General features: G+C 40.0%; 1 protein-coding gene across 12 annotated transcripts in view; it reads left to right on the top strand.

Annotated features, from left to right (window-relative positions):
* The window catches only part of LOC309862060 (ankyrin repeat and KH domain-containing protein 1), a gene marked incomplete at its 3' end in the record, with an annotated part of 132,054 nt that overhangs the window by 113,869 nt on the left and 2,405 nt on the right, over positions 1 to 15,780 (top strand). For 4 of the 12 annotated variants that reach the window (XM_082725427.1, XM_082725421.1, XM_082725420.1 and 1 more), the window contains 7 exons: positions 2,088 to 2,237; positions 2,403 to 4,012; positions 7,073 to 7,249; positions 8,391 to 8,642; positions 9,400 to 9,575; positions 10,004 to 10,168; positions 13,186 to 13,295. In XM_082725427.1, the coding sequence (XP_082581553.1) occupies positions 2,088 to 2,237; positions 2,403 to 4,012; positions 7,073 to 7,249; positions 8,391 to 8,642; positions 9,400 to 9,575; positions 10,004 to 10,168; positions 13,186 to 13,295 (2,640 nt within the window). Of the gene's footprint in view, positions 1 to 2,087; positions 2,238 to 2,402; positions 4,013 to 7,072; positions 7,250 to 8,390; positions 8,643 to 9,399; positions 9,576 to 10,003; positions 10,169 to 10,437; positions 10,924 to 13,185; positions 13,296 to 15,780 lie in introns of those variants that run through there. The other 8 variants (XM_082725431.1, XM_082725430.1, XM_082725422.1 and 5 more) reach the window with 6 other exon arrangements.

Below are 15,780 nucleotides of genomic sequence, written 5' to 3'. Positions count from 1 at the left end.
TGCCTCTCTGCCTACTTGTGATCTCTGTCTGTCAAATAAATAAATAAAATCTTAAAAAAAAAAAAAGTGAAGATTTTATACTGACTGTTCTGCAGCAAAGTCACAGTGTTATTAGTGAGGGCTGTGATGTTTGTTTAATGGTCCCAAATGGCAAAAACAATCAACTTGGTCCATTTACAGTGTTTAAATTAAGTTAGGCTTTGCTGGAGAGTATGTTCTAAAAAACTGGTTAGCCGCTATTAACCAAAGCAATTGCTACAAGGGGAAAGGCACCCGTAAAATTAAAATAAAACTACCTTCACCCTCAAAAAGAGGAAAGAAGAGGACCTTTAATCACAGTGTTTTATTCATTTATTTATTTATTTATTTTTTAGGAGAGACAGCCAGAGAAGGAACACAAGCAGGGAGAGTGGGAGAGGGAGAAGCAGGCTTCCCGCAGAGCAGGGAGCCTAACACAGGGCTCGATCTTGTGACCCTGGGATCATGACCTGAGCCGACGGCAGATGCCCAACTACTGCGCCACCCAGACACCCCATCACGATGCTTTATACTTAAACCATGAGCAGGGAAATGAATGAAAGCAGAAGGGCTACTGCTTTCAAATGTTTTATACAGTCCAGATGATACTTTTAGCCTCTGTTCATGCTTTGCAACAGGGAAGCAGGACCAGACATTTTTGCTAATGTGTATTAAATCGCCAAAGGACTGAAATGTCTGGGCTTTTATTCAGTACTGTTCCTGAAGATCGTGTCCATTAAATGGAAACAAAAAGAAGTCTTGGCAGAATAGGAGAAGTGATGTACACCTGATGATAAGATCGATTTAAGTAATGCTCATGGCCTATGCTTTAGTCTGTGAGCTTAAGTCTGTGCTTTAGCTCTCAAAATATCTGAATATATCCTTCCCAGAATTAAGGTGTGATAAATTTTGATCATGAAAAGTACCTCAAGTGCTGCCATTGATATTCTTCTAGACAGAATAATTCAGTTTTGTGAAGGTCCCTCTCTGACATGGGGAATCCTGGGGCCCAACACTGAGAACTTGAAAATAGTAGGTGTTGCTCTCATCTGGTTCTGCTTTAATGCTTAAGAACTGCTGCTGCCTGCAAACACTGGGTTTCTTTAATAGTCCTTAGGGACAGCCAGGCCATCTTATCAGATCCCAAGATCAGCCTCTGGTCTTCTCTCCAGCTCTGCTCAGCTCACATATAAGTGCAAGTCCCAGGTTCCATGTGTGACTTCCTTTTTATGTAGTTCATATCTGAGGCTTTGGGGTTTTATTGCTAAGTGTAAATTATTGATATTGAAAGCTAGCCTCTACTATTCGGTATGAAGTTTAACAGTTTGTTACGCATTATTTACTTTTTTTTAAAGATTTTATTTATTTATTGGACACACACAGAGAGAAATCACAAGTAGGCAGAGAGGCAGGCAGAGAGAGGTGGGGAAGCAGGCTCCCCACTGTGTAGAGAGCCCAGTGAAGGACTTGATCCCAGGACTCTGAGATCATGACCTGAGCCAAAAGCAGAGGCTTAACCCACTAAGCCACCCAGGCACCCTGCATTATTTAAATTTAGGAAGGGTATATACCTAGAGTTATTGCAGTTTAGTTGACGTGCGATGTTAGAGGTAGATTTAAATGCTTAGATCACAGGTTGTTTAAAATATAATCTTGTTTGAAATGACAAAGGAATTTTTACTTTCACTAAATTAAATTCAGTATGAGAAGAGGTCAGTTCCTAAAACAAAACCTTGTAATACTTGCCCCTTTAAGGTTTAAGAAATACTATTCTACAGGTGTCTGAACATTCTCACCAAATGATCTTTTTAAATAAAGACATTTGCTTGGGGCGCCTGGTTGGTTCAGTGGGTTAAGCCTCTGCCTTTGGCTCAGGTCATGATCTCAGGGTCCTGGGATCCAGCCCTGCATTGGTCTCTCTGCTCAGCAGGGAGCCTGCTTCCCCCTCTTTCTCTGCCTGCTGCTCTGCCTACTTGTGATCTCTGTCTGTCAAATAAATAAATAAAAATCTTAAAAAAATAAAAAAGATCTTTGCTTTCATAAGCTCATGTGTGGTCTTCATTTTCTAGGTCAAAGAAGTTGTCCGTTCCAGCTTCCGTGGTTTCCAGGATAATGGGAAGGGGAGGGTGCAACATCACTGCTATACAAGACGTTACGGGTGCGCATATTGATGTGGATAAACAAAAAGACAAGAACGGCGAGAGAATGATCACCATAAGGTAATTGTGAAAAATGTGTATTACTCATTCTGTGTAGAAATTAAATGTTTTTTAGAAGCTAACTTTTGTTAGGTTGTGGTACAATCAAGAATTTTATTTAATGTTAAGATGACCTGTTTTTAAATCTTTGATCATATTTTCGTGTTTTGTTTGTTTTCTCCCCAGGGGTGGTACCGAATCAACAAGATATGCAGTTCAACTTATCAATGCACTTATTCAAGATCCTGCTAAGGAACTGGAAGACTTGATTCCTAAAAATCATATCAGAACACCTGCCAGCACCAAATCCATCCATGCAAACTTCTCATCTGGAGTTGGCACCACAGCAGCCTCTAGTAAAAATGCATTTCCTTTGGGTGCTCCAGCTCTCGTAACATCACAGGCGACAACATTATCAACGTTCCAGCCAACTAATAAACTTAACAAGAACGTTCCAGCAAATGTACGTTCTTCCTTCCCAGTTTCTCTACCCTTGGCTTACCCCCACCCTCATTTTGCCCTGCTGGCTGCTCAGACTATGCAACAGATTCGGCATCCTCGCTTGCCCATGGCTCAGTTTGGAGGAACCTTTTCACCCTCTCCTAACACTTGGGGACCATTCCCAGTGAGACCTGTGAATCCTGGCAACACAAGTAGCTCTCCAAAGCATAATAACGCAGGCCGTCTACCTAACCAGAACGGGACTGTCTTGCCCTCCGAGTCTGCTGGACTAGCTACTGCCAATTGTCCTATCACTGTCTCTTCTGTAGTTGCTGCCAGTCAGCAGCTGTGTGTGACTAACACCCGGACTCCATCAGTCAGAAAGCAGTTGTTTGCCTGTGTGCCTAAGACAAGTCCTCCAGTGACAGTGATTTCTTCTGTGACAAGCACTTGTAGTTCCCTGCCTTCTGTTTCCTCTGCACCTCTCCCTAGCGGGCAAGTTCCCACCACGTTTCTGCCCGCGAGTACTCCTCAAGCACAGCTTTCTTCACAAAAGATGGAATCTTTCTCTGCCATGCCACCCCCCAAAGAGAAAGTGTCCACACAGGAGCAGGCCCTGGCGAACCTGTGCACCCCTTCTTCAACGGCCAATAGCTGCAGTAGCTCTGCCAGCAACACCCCGGGAGCTCCAGAAGCGCACCCGGCCAGTAGTCCTGCTCCTCCCTCTGGCAGTACGCAGGACGAAACGCAGCCATCCAGTGTCTCTGATTTAAGTCCCATGGCAATGCCTTTTGCATCTAACGCAGAACCCGCTCCATTGACTCTGGCGTCACCCAGATTGGTTGCTGCCGATAATCAGGACACCAGTAATTTACCTCAGTTAGCTGTACCAGCACCTCGAGTTTCTCATCGAATGCAGCCCAGAGGTTCTTTTTACTCAGTGGTACCAAATGCAACTATACACCAGGATCCCCAGTCTATTTTTGTTACAAATCCAGTTCCTCTAACACCACCTCAAGGCCCACCAGCTGCAGTGCAGCTTTCTTCAGCCATGAACATTATGAATGGTTCTCAGATGCACATTAACCCAGCAAATAAATCTTTGCCACCTACATTTGGCCCGGCCACACTTTTCAATCACTTCAGTAGTCTTTTTGATAGCGGTCAGGTGCCAGCTAATCAGGGTTGGGGAGATGGTCCACTGTCCTCACGAGTTGCTGCAGATGCCTCTTTCACTGTTCAGTCAGCGTTCCTGGGTAACTCTGTACTTGGACACTTGGAAAATGTGCACCCCGACAACTCCAAGGCACCTGGCTTCAGACCACCTTCCCAGCGAGTTTCTACTAGTCCCGTTGGTAAGTTATGATGACTATTACTGCAGCTCAGTGTGGGGCTCTATTGGCATAACCGAATCCCCAGGATAATAAGAAAGCCATTCTTTTATACATAATAGTCTGTAATATTAAAGAAATGAGAGTATGTCATAAATACCCATTAATGATTGCTGATGGAGTGGGCAGAAATCTACATGCAGGTAAATCACTTACATACATTGAGCTGCTTTCTGTTGGCTTGATGATGTTTCTGTCCCTCATGGCAAGGAGGTTTTACCTTGCGTCAGTCCATTTTCTAAGAACTGGTGTGTTGGTATTACTAAAAAGGGACTTGGGATGTTTCAAGGATTCCACATTTGTAGACTTTTTTTTTTAAGTGAGTTTTCTTTTTCTTTTTTATTTATTTATTTGACAGAGAGAGATCACAAGTAGGCAGAGAGGGAGGGGGAAGCAGGCTCCCCGCTGAGCAGAGAGCCCAGGCTGGTCCCAGGACCCTGAGATCATGACCTGAGCCAAGGGCAGAGGCTTAACCCACTGAGCCACCCAGGTGCCCCATGTAGACATTTTTAAAATCATAGTGAGTATACGCATTTCTCATATTTAAAAAGTTTGTGTTACAAAGGTGTTAGGGACTAGTCCCTAATCTACATTATTCTATATTCTCAGTCTTGGGTCCTCAGACTGAATGTTAAGGGTTGTTTGATAGTGTTCTTTATTATTGACATTAGATGGGGCTGACTAAAGAGATCCAATCATTTGTGGGCTCTTACTCTAAAAAGGCCAATTTAGATTCAGCACTTCAGTTTCTTGAAATTACAAATTAGCTGCTGAGGCGTTATAAAGAAGATATAGATAGATAAGAGTCTAATGTTGGTTTGAAGATATTTAGAAGACCAGAGTCTGTTTTCTAGAATCTAGGAGCCAAATTTCAGTCTATTCTACACTATTGTGAAAAACAAATGAGAAATCGCAGCTAACGTGGAGTGGGGGTAAGAAGCTCTTTTCTTCCCCTTGGAAAACTGTCTTTTGTAGCCCATCCTTCCATTTTGCTAATTATAAGCTGATCTGTGTGTTGAAAATTTGGGAGTTTATATGGTGTAGCCTTAGCTTTCATTTCAGATGTTTTCATTCACTCGTCTTTTCAGGAAAACATAGCTGTTTCATCATATTCAAGGAAATATATAAGCTTGCATAAAAGCATCTATGGTCCAAAATATTTTCTGGGATTTTTTTCTTCCATTTTCTATTTTTTTCTCATAAATCAGTATGTATTTTAACTTTTCATTTTGGGGAAACTGTAATAGAGGTTTTCAGAGGCCACAGGGTGAAAGAAGAATGTATTGCCTATGCTCAGGCAATCTGTGTGGAAGGCATTAATCTTTGACATGGCTGGCACTAACATGTGACTTCCCAGTACCTTAGCCAGTTTGACCTCAGATCTCTCATATTCCAGTATTAAACTCTTTGCACTCCACATACTGCCTCCCAGAAGGTGTACGGATTATGAATTTCTAGAAAAAAGAAAAAAAGGAAAGGAAATCATCCATCTGGTTTGGTAGAAAATGAGATTGGGGGACCTTAAGTACTCAGATCTATACCATCAAAATTATCTACTGCTAGTCAAAAGTAACCATTTTTTAGAAAGCAAGCATTAATCCTGGACCTTCCCTCTGAGGTCCAGGATTGGTAGGCTTGGCCTTTTACCGTAACTGCCTGTCTGGTTTCTTTTGTTGATCCTCTTCTTTCGTGGATATAGTTTAATTCTACTGAGTCACAGGTAAGAAATAGTAATACTGAAGACAGTAAGAGAAGGACGTGGAGAAATTGGAAACCTCAAATGCTGTCAGTGGAAATTCAAAGCAACTTGAGAAGAGAGTTATACGTAGTTACCATATGATCCAGTAATTCCACTCCTAGGTGGAAGAGAAACATGTCTACACAAAAAATGAGTACACAGATGTTCATGGCAGCATAATAACTCAAAAGTGGAAACAACCCACTGTCCCACAACTGATAAATGCATAAATAAAATGTGGTGTATTGCTATAATGGGATTACTACTCAACAGTAAAAAGGAGAAGTACTGATGCACACGACAGGATGGCAGAACCTTGAAAATACCATGCCCAGTGAAAGAACCAGTCACAAAAAAATCACATACTATATAATTGCATTTATATGAAATTTCCAGAATAGACCAATCTATAGAGACAGAAAGTTTATAATTGGTTGTTTGGAGGGTGGAAAATTATAAGTAATGGGTACAGAGTTTCTTTTAGGAAAGATAAAAATGTTCTAAGATTGATTATGGTGATGGTTGCACAGCTCTGTGAATATGCTAAAAGCCTTTGAATTACATACTTTAAATGGATGAAGACCTGCTTGAGAGAAGTTGACAGTTTTTTTATGTTGATATCAATTATCTTTTCCTGAGACAAGTATCTATAATCCTTTTCCAGACACTTGTTCCCTTTCTCTAATACATTCTCCAAAGAAAGCAGTGGCATTTGAAAAGACTGCTAAATTCAGTCTTTTCACAAATACACAAACTAGATAAAAACTTTCATATGCAACTGTTGATTTTTTTTTTAATCAGATGGAATACTGAAATTATCTTTAATAGGGTACTCTTCCTCATTAGGAAGGAAACATTGGTAGATCATGTTATTCATCTCCTATAGGAAATAACTATTTTATATTGATGAATAGCTGTACTTTGAGATTTTCCCCACAAGACGAAGCAGAAGTGATTAATTGGTACCATTTAGTCACAACATGCTCACATTTCAGCCCCTCCAATGAAAGCTTTGAGATTTATCCAGAACATCATTCCAGGTGACTGCCGTCCTTAAACGTTGGGCTCACTCCTCTGTATCTAGTGCTCTTTGGTGATGATTCGTCAGGACTTCAAGAGTAAAATTCGTTTGGGCCATAATATAGGGCCACATACGTGGGTTATTTTTGCTGTGATCTACAAAAATAAACATGCTTTCTTCTCTTTTAAAAAGGAATTAAGTAAACTTTGGACTTTCAGTTTTAAAACCTTGGCTAATTGGATGTCTCGGACCTGTTTTCTTTCAGGCTTACCATCCATTGATCCATCAGGCAGCTCCCCATCTTCCTCTTCTGCTCCTCTGACAAGTTTTTCCGGCATCCCAGGAACACGGGTTTTCCTGCAAGGGCCAGCTCCTGTTGGGACTCCAAGTTTCAACAGGCAACATTTTTCCCCCCATCCTTGGACAAGCGCCTCAAACTCATGTAGGAATCCTGGAGGAACTCTTCCCAAAGAGTCTTGAATAAGCTATTAAACCATTTGTTTCAGGAAACACTGCATAGTAACTCTAGTAAAAGTTTAGTAAACTAAAGTTAATGGTATGATGGTATTCTGATACCTAAGGTTTGAATTGGAGGCCTGTCAAAAATTGTCAGTCATTTATAGGATAGAAAACTTGAGAGGGGTCAAGCTGTCCTTCCAAGCCAGAAATGTTTACACAGGGAGTTGGATCAAGAAAAGAGGTACTACACTTAGTTTTATAAAAAGGACCCTTTGGGGATAGTATTGCAAAATAATTTCTTAAGTCCGAAAAGTAGATTTTTTTTTTTTTTTCCGAAAAGTAGATTTATGTATCTAGTCATTTTGGTATGATTCTTAGCTTATTTTTACATTTTAGGAAACCAAATTATGTGCTTGCTTCGGCAGCACATATACTAAAAATAGGAAACCGAATTATTACCACTTATAAGTGAACATATGCCTTTGTTCTTCTTATTTTTCTCAATATTTAGAACAGATGAAGTTCTCACAGTACTTGAACAGGATTTGATTTTTTAAAATGAGCTTCGTGAGGCAGTCAATGAATATTGGCCCTTTTGACAGGGAAAACTACCAACATTACCTGAGAGTCCCATTAGGAAACAAAACTATGAATTGAATCCAAGATATTTGCTAACATATAACCTTTCTTCGTTATGGAAAAAAGGGCCATAGGAAGAGAAAAAAAGAGAACAGCTAAAGAGAGAAGGCCACCAGCTCTTTTCCAAACAATATGCTAATTATCGTACAAACATTGCCACATTTAAGTTAATTTAAAATCTGACAGGTTATGTTTTGAGAAGACTGTTTAGAGCTAGAATAAAAATTAATATGGCTTTCATCCTTTTTAGCTTTGTTCAGCAATCTGGAAAACAATTTTTAGAGTATTTGCTTATACTTCGTATGTACGGAAGTAGTGTAGGATAATATTCATAGAACTTATGTGCTTTCACTTGAAAGATCTTATAAAATGAAATTTTTCTTACAGAACCTGTGTTGTGAAATAGGTCTTTCCAACAAGGTTTCTCATATTCTTATAATTAGTTTTTAATGTAATAAAACAATAGAGAAATATTTTGCCACCAGGTGACTCTCCTATTCCATCTGTTTCTTCGGGATCATCTTCACCTCTTTCAGCCACCTCTGCCCCACCAACTTTGGGCCAACCAAAAGGAGGCACTGCCAGTCAGGATCGAAAGATACCTCCCCCCATTGGAACAGAGAGGCTAGCCCGGATTCGGCAAGGAGGGTCTGTCGCACAAGCCCCTGTGGGGACCAGTTTTGTTGCTCCTGTTGGACACAGTGGGATCTGGTCATTTGGTGTCAACGCTATGTCAGGTATAGTTGCCTTGTCTTCTTTTTGGAAGGATATCTCCAGTAAGTTGTGGGATTTTGCCATTAAGGCTTAGTTCCTTGGGCGCCTGGGTGGCTCAGTGGGTTAAAGCCTCTTCCTTCGGCTCAGGTCATGATCCTAGGGTCCTGGGATGGAGCCCCGCATCGGGCTCTCTGCTTGGCAGGGAGCCTGCTTCCCTTCCCCTTTCTGTCTGCCTCTCTGCCTACTTGTGATCTCTTGTCAAATAAACAAATAAAATGTTTAATAAATAAATAAATAAATAAATGAAACTTAGTTCCTTAAAACCAAATGTCTTAGTTCCTACACTTAACAGTCAGTATGGGTGTTTATACTTTCGAAGAATTCAGTCTAATTTCAGAGTTTGGAATGTTGGTTTGGTTTATACATAATAATATCTGTAATACATGTTATAAAAATAAGTATAGATTAGAAGTAAAAGATTCAAAGTGTACTTCCCTTCCCTTTTAAGTTTTCCAGTAATGGGATAATCATTTATATTCTTTCAGAGAGCATAAGTGCTCTCTTTCAAAGGATTAGGTAGAATATTTGGAGTATTCAAAGGACTTCACTCAGTTTTCCAGGAACTGGTTTGTTTCAGTTTGCAAAGATTGTCATCAACATGCACTGAACATTTCAGAGGAATGAGTGTGATAAAATTCAGTATGAAAAAAGTTCAAGTAGTAATATTTTGTTATTTTACTCCAATAAATATCAAACCCTGTCCTCAATTCTTCTTTCCAGAAGGCTTATCAGGTTGGTCACAGTCTGTGATAGGGAACCATCCAATGCATCAACAATTATCAGACCCAAGCACATTCTCCCAGCATCAACCAATGGAGAGAGATGATTCTGGAATGGTAGCCCCCTCTAACATTTTTCATCAACCTATGGCAAGCAGTTTTCTGGATTTTTCTAAAGTGAGTCAACAAACATCACTGTAACTTGTTTAACACTTTGCCAGCCAATGTTAAGGAATAGTTTGTATTGAAATAATTCTCTCTTTTGGTGTAACAAGCTTGTTTCCATGACTTGGCCAGGTCTTTTCGTAGAGTTTCCCTTTTCTTCTTAGCACAAACTTACTGATGAAACTAAAATACGGAAAAGTTGAGGGTATTCTGTGTGTTCGTCAAAGTTGAGAAATTTCCCGATGATTTGATACTGGATTTAGTTGGGGGGATTTTCTTCTTGTTGAAAAGTGTTACTAATGCAGGTAAACCACTTTTGGTTTTTCAACACTGCATGATTCTGTATTTTTAAAGGATCCGCGGGAGTTTTGTGGGATGAAAGGAAATTGGAGAGAGCTAACGTTTACCTTCAGGATTAAGCTTTTTGCTTTCTTTCATAGGGTCTGCCAATTTCCATGTATGGAGGCACCATAATACCCTCCCATCCTCAGCTTGCTGATGTTCCAGGTGGACCTCTGTTTAATGGACTTCACAACCCAGATCCTGCTTGGAACCCTATGATAAAAGTTATTCAAAATTCTACTGAATGCACTGATGCCCAGCAGGTAAAATAGACTTAGTGCTCTCTTATTTTGTCATGTCATTCTTTTAATTCTTTGGGTAATGCAAATTCTGAATATCAAGTCATGACATCTGACCACCTTCATCTGAACTAAGTTTTTCAGTAACAGTGTGATGCTTCTGAACATTTTATCTCATGTATGTGCATTCTTCCTAGGCAGAAACAGTGAATTGCCATTGCATTTATATATTCATTTTGTAACTGTCTAAAGATTCCTAATTAGAAATTCCAATTTTTCCTCCCCCTTTTCAGATTTGGCCTGGCACGTGGGCTCCTCATATTGGAAACATGCATCTCAAATATGTCAACTAAGTTAGAAGGTCTTATTCTTTAGCCTTGTTTGAGAAACCTTGGAAGAACCCTGGGGATTTTTTTTTTTTTTTTTTTTTTTAATGTGCCTAACTAAGAAAATTTCTCTGAGGCATTAGCAATGGAGATTTGATTTGCCCATTGTATAAGAACGAAGTGATTTCCTATCCACCTGATTATGTTCTCTGGTTAGTTTAGCCATTTTGAACTTAGTGCTTTTGGCTAAACATACTGAATGCTACTTGTATGCAGAAGAGAATTAGATGATTACATGTTTCAACCTTTTAGGGTGGTAAATACATGTACAATTGTTTACATACTTAAAAGGAAAAAGTTGAGTAAATTTCTTGTCATATAGTGGCTCTACTTAATGTAGCCTGTATTAATGTGAAATATTTACCAGAATATTCAATAAAAAGATGAACAGTGTTTAGAAGTGGGGTGTGATCCTTTCAGTGGTCATGCAGCTATTACCCAATCCACAATCCTATTGAACCAGTTTGTTAATACTGTATTTCTAATAGGCGTCTCACATGTTACACCTTAGAGATCTTTTTTAGACTGCCTTGAAAAAGCGTTTTGAAGACTAGTTATCTACCTATTTTGTGTTAAACAGTCCTTATTTCCTTGTTCTCTTCTATATCATTTTATAAGTAGGACTAAGTTTCAAGCCCCTGCAATGTGTCTTATGTGACTTTAGTAGATAGGCCTTTGCTGGGGTTACCTCCTTAAAGATCATAAGTATCAATAAAGACCATAGGATTGCAATCAGATGACACTGAACAAACCTAGGGACACCCAAATTCTCAACTTCACATTCTTTTGTGCTTCCTGGCTTTTATCTGAAGACTTATTTGGTTACAGTGTTTTATGTTTTTATTTGGGTTGGGACACAGGAGTGGATGGGAGTGCCTCCTGTAATACTGTGGTATTGTTGAATCAGCAGAGTAATCATTATAAATGTGTGACTAATTCTGGGCTTAGTTCCACAGCCCTAAGTATGAAGAGCCAATGTGTTTAACAAGCTAAACAGAGGAACACTAGAGCGGATTGCCTTGGCCAAACTATAGGCTATGCCAAGAACCTGATGCAATAGAGAAGGAAAAACAACCCTCTGAAAAGAACAGTCATTAAACTTTTCATGTTTAATACAGTGGAACTTCCTGGTTTTATGTATATGCACTCTAGAAGAGAAAACAAGAAAATGCTTCAGGCTGATAGAGAAGTCAAAACACATATCAAGGAAAAAAGAACATACAAAAAACAGTAACTGGCGGCAGAGCCATACCAGCAGCACTTTTCAATTCTCATGCCACCAAAAGTTCTTAAGCTTCTCTGCCTGGCTCCTAAAGCCACTCCTAAGTGAGACACCCCAAGTTCTGTGTTAGACATGCCTGAGTCTTTTGTATTCCATATCACAACTATGAGAGCTTCTTTAACGTCATTTCTTGTTTCCTATTTTGAATGGATTTGAATGGATTCACAGGTGTTGAAGTTACTGCTTTTTTTAGTACTTGATAACCACATCAAGTATTCTCAAAAGACCCCTGGGATCCCCTATATATCTTGCTGTTTCTGTTTACCACTAACAACAACAACAAAAATTACCTAATATAGTGAAATGAATGAAACTACTCTTGATTGAAACATGCACTAGTGAGACATAATATTAAGAAAATTATTCAGTGGGACAAAAATGATTTTCCTGTGTTAAGAGTCTACAATACATTAGAATTATCTGGAAGAGCTCTTAACCCTATCTTTTGCACCTTGAGGATAACAGAATGAGAAATTTTATCTCGGGTCAAGAACTAGAATCCATGAGAAGAGGGGACAATTAGAAGAACCCCTAGGAGGATTAGGAAGAAAGAGGAGTTGTGTAGTCAGTAGTAGTTACTCAGGATACCCTCCTCCTTGCCCTCTTACTGGCACGCCTTCTTTTCTTTCTGTTTGGATCCCTCCTCCCCAATCCATTTTGTTTGCTATAATCTCTTCTTCCTCTGTCTTGCCTCTTCCTGGCATTATTTTACTGCTCTTTTACCAACCTGAACCTTGGATTAAACCTAGCTCAGGTAAGAACTTAATTACTTTAAAAATATATGAGGGATCTGGGGGGAGGCAGCATGGGTATAGTGAAATAAGCCTAAATTCTGTTTTCATTTCTGTCACTTGAAGCTCTATGACCTTAGGCAAGTCATTTTTCATTTCTGGGCTTCACTTTCCTCATCTGAAAATAAAATTGAATGTAAATGAACTCAAAAGAGTCACCTAGTGCTAACACAGATTTTCTCCTTTTTCTTGTGAATAAGAATATATGGGATGGGAATACTGGAAGCCAGTAGAATGTTTACATTTCTGAGATTTGAGAGTCCCTACCATTGGTTCTCACCTGGAATCAGAAGCCTGCTCTTGTGTGGGACAGTACTGATTTTGAAATTTTAATAGAGGCAGAAGAAAACCTTGCACATTCATAGTAAGACCTGACATCATTAAGAAACATCCTATTGAGGCATAGATCAAACCACATGAGAATAACAGCTCTTTCAAGGAATAAAAATATATCATAGAGGTTTCTGGACCCACTTATTTCTAGTAGTAGTGTAATAAAATTCCACCACCAATAAAATTATTGATGTTTTAAGACCCTTTAAACCTATTGTGGCTACAGTGTGCTGACTTGCCCTTTTATAGGCCAGTCTGCTTCCTTCAGTCCCTGCTCTCAAAGGGGAAATCCCATCACCTCAGCTAACCAGACCGAAGAAGAGAGTTGGACAGCCAATGGTGGCCTCTCCTAATCAGAGGTAAGAAATCTCAGGACTTGAAACTACAATTTTCATCTCTTGTAGGTTCCAGCCAAATCCTCCTCCCATTCTCAAAGTTAGCCCAGGAGGGAACCATCCTCAGTTTGAGGTGTCTTGTAGAAGGGGAAAGGCTAGTCATATTATAGTTTCAAGCCAAACAAAAAGGAGTGGTTAGTATACTTGATTCTGGCCCACTGTTTGAGAACTTTGGACTCCATTGTAAACCCAGAAGTGGCAAATAAGCCTGTAGCAAAACAGCTTCTGAACATCTTGTTCTCCAGCCCTAGATCTCTTCTACCAAGAAGTATTGCTGGTTATGACGTCTTCCCAGTGGACCCTGTCCTGGGGTGAGGGGCTGTGATAACACTCTATTTTCTATTTGTCCTTAAAGATTTGTCACCATTTGCCATCAGGCAGATTCTTTACCTCTTCTTTATTCTGTAGCAAATGAGGGAGAGAAAGATGGTTTTAAGTATCCAGAACTTAATGTTTATTAAGACCACTTCCAATCTAAGACCCGATCTGAACAACAGGATCATGAATCTCGCCTCCAGACTGCCAGCCTGTTTTATCTTTTACCTCCTGTTTTATCTTCATGGTATTGGTATAAGTCCAAAGTAGTTTTTCTGGTAGCAAAAACCTGATATTCCCTTATAGGCTTAATCAGATCTCTACAGTTGGAGCCTGGGCATAGGTCTTTTTCTTTTCTTCCTTTTTTTTTTCCTTTCTTGTGCACTTGTCTGTTTTAAGCTCCCTAATGGGTAATCAGTGTTGAGCCTCTGATTTAAATTCTCAGTCTTTCATACAGATTGCATGCATGATGTATGTGGCTTTCTCCCTAAGGCTAATGACCTATCTCTAGTTCCCCAGCCCTTACAGCGCACAGCACCTCAAAAGTAAGCATGTAGCAACAGTATTATAGTTGTAGTAACTACTGCTGTCAGTTTTAACAGAAGGGTGAAATTAACAGAAGGGTGACCTCACTTCAACAGTGATCCTTCTTGAAAACTTTTGACACTTCTCTGTCTCTTGTGGTGAATCCTCTTCCACTACCTCTTAAATAAATGTTGATGTACTCAGGATGAGATTCCAGGTGATCTCATCCGATACTCTTGGATTGCATTCCACCTAGATCCAAATCACTAGCCCAGATTTCTCCCCCTTAGCTTCAGACCCATATATCTAGCTGCTGTGCTGTCCCATCTCAGCATTCCACACATACTGTACATTCCCCAATGTAAGATAATGCTTTTCTTGTTTTATCTGTTATATTAGGGGGTACTACTACTACCAAGAATTTCTTTTCTTTTTTTTTTTTTTTTTTCTACCAAGACTTTCAAGTCAGAAGATTGGAAATTATCCTAGCTTAGCTCCCTCTCTCTCACTCCACCCTTAATCAATCACCTTCTCTTTCCCCTTCTGTGTATGGCAATCCTGACCACTTCTCTCCATCCTCATAGGCACTGCCCTTCCGTCCACCCTGTTTCACTAGGCTAGAATCTTCACCTTCATTCTCACCGTCCCTCCATCCTATTCTTCACTGCTCCAACCAGACTTACCTCAAAAACTGAGCTGTATTAGATGTCCCCCCACAATCTGCTCCGCAGCCTTACCTTCCAGCACTATCAAGACCCTTCTAGGTATACGCCACTTTGTAAGAGGCTCAGAAACATTTTGGAACAATAAAATATAAATATCCTTGCTCCCTGAAGTGCTACTCTAGGGACCTGCAGACCTAAGGGACTGCATCATCTGGAATCTTGCTAAAAACTTACACTCTCAGGTCCCACCCTCAACTTAACATATCAAAATTCTCATTTATAAGCTCTCCAGGTATTTTATGTGCACATTAAAATTTGAGAAGCACTGAGTTATAAAATAGTTTTTGGTTTTTTTTTTTTAATGAGTGGAGAAATCAGAGCTACAGGAAAATCTGATGAAGTCAGAACTGAAGTAACATTAATACTGTTAAATGCATGATACCTGGTGGTCTGCACTTAATGGGGGGAGGGGTGGTAATACTGATTTTGAGGAAATCGGAAGACTACTTGATCAAATCAAGATTTTTAGTATATGTACGTACTAGGCTTAATACTTTCTTTTCCACCACCCCTCTCCTGCCTCCTTTCATATCAGTGTCTACATCAAAATATCCCCAAAGGCCAGACTCTGATCTTCCTTCCCAGGGGCCTAAAGACCAAGTCCTCCTCACCAGCCCTCTGCCGTTCCTTAGTTTCCCGATGTTAGCTGTGGCAGCAAGATCAAAGAGCAAGCCTCTGTCCCACAACATCTATTCATTATTCTGTCCAGGTATTACTTCTTCCAAAGAGGCCACCCCCTCTCCCTGACCTTCCCCTTCCTGCTGTGCACCAGACCATCCGCCACTTTTTACCCTGTCCTGTAATTAATTAATGGGAGGCAGTCCCCAACTGTGCTAAAGAGCACAGGCTTTGGAATCAGATACATTCAGGTCTGAATCCCAGTT

This window comes from Mustela nivalis (genome assembly GCF_964662115.1).
Source record: "Mustela nivalis genome assembly, chromosome: 3".
Taxonomy (NCBI): domain Eukaryota; kingdom Metazoa; phylum Chordata; class Mammalia; order Carnivora; family Mustelidae; genus Mustela; species Mustela nivalis.
The sequence above is the reverse complement of the archived record's forward strand: the minus strand, read 5'-3'. Positions and strand labels throughout refer to the sequence as shown.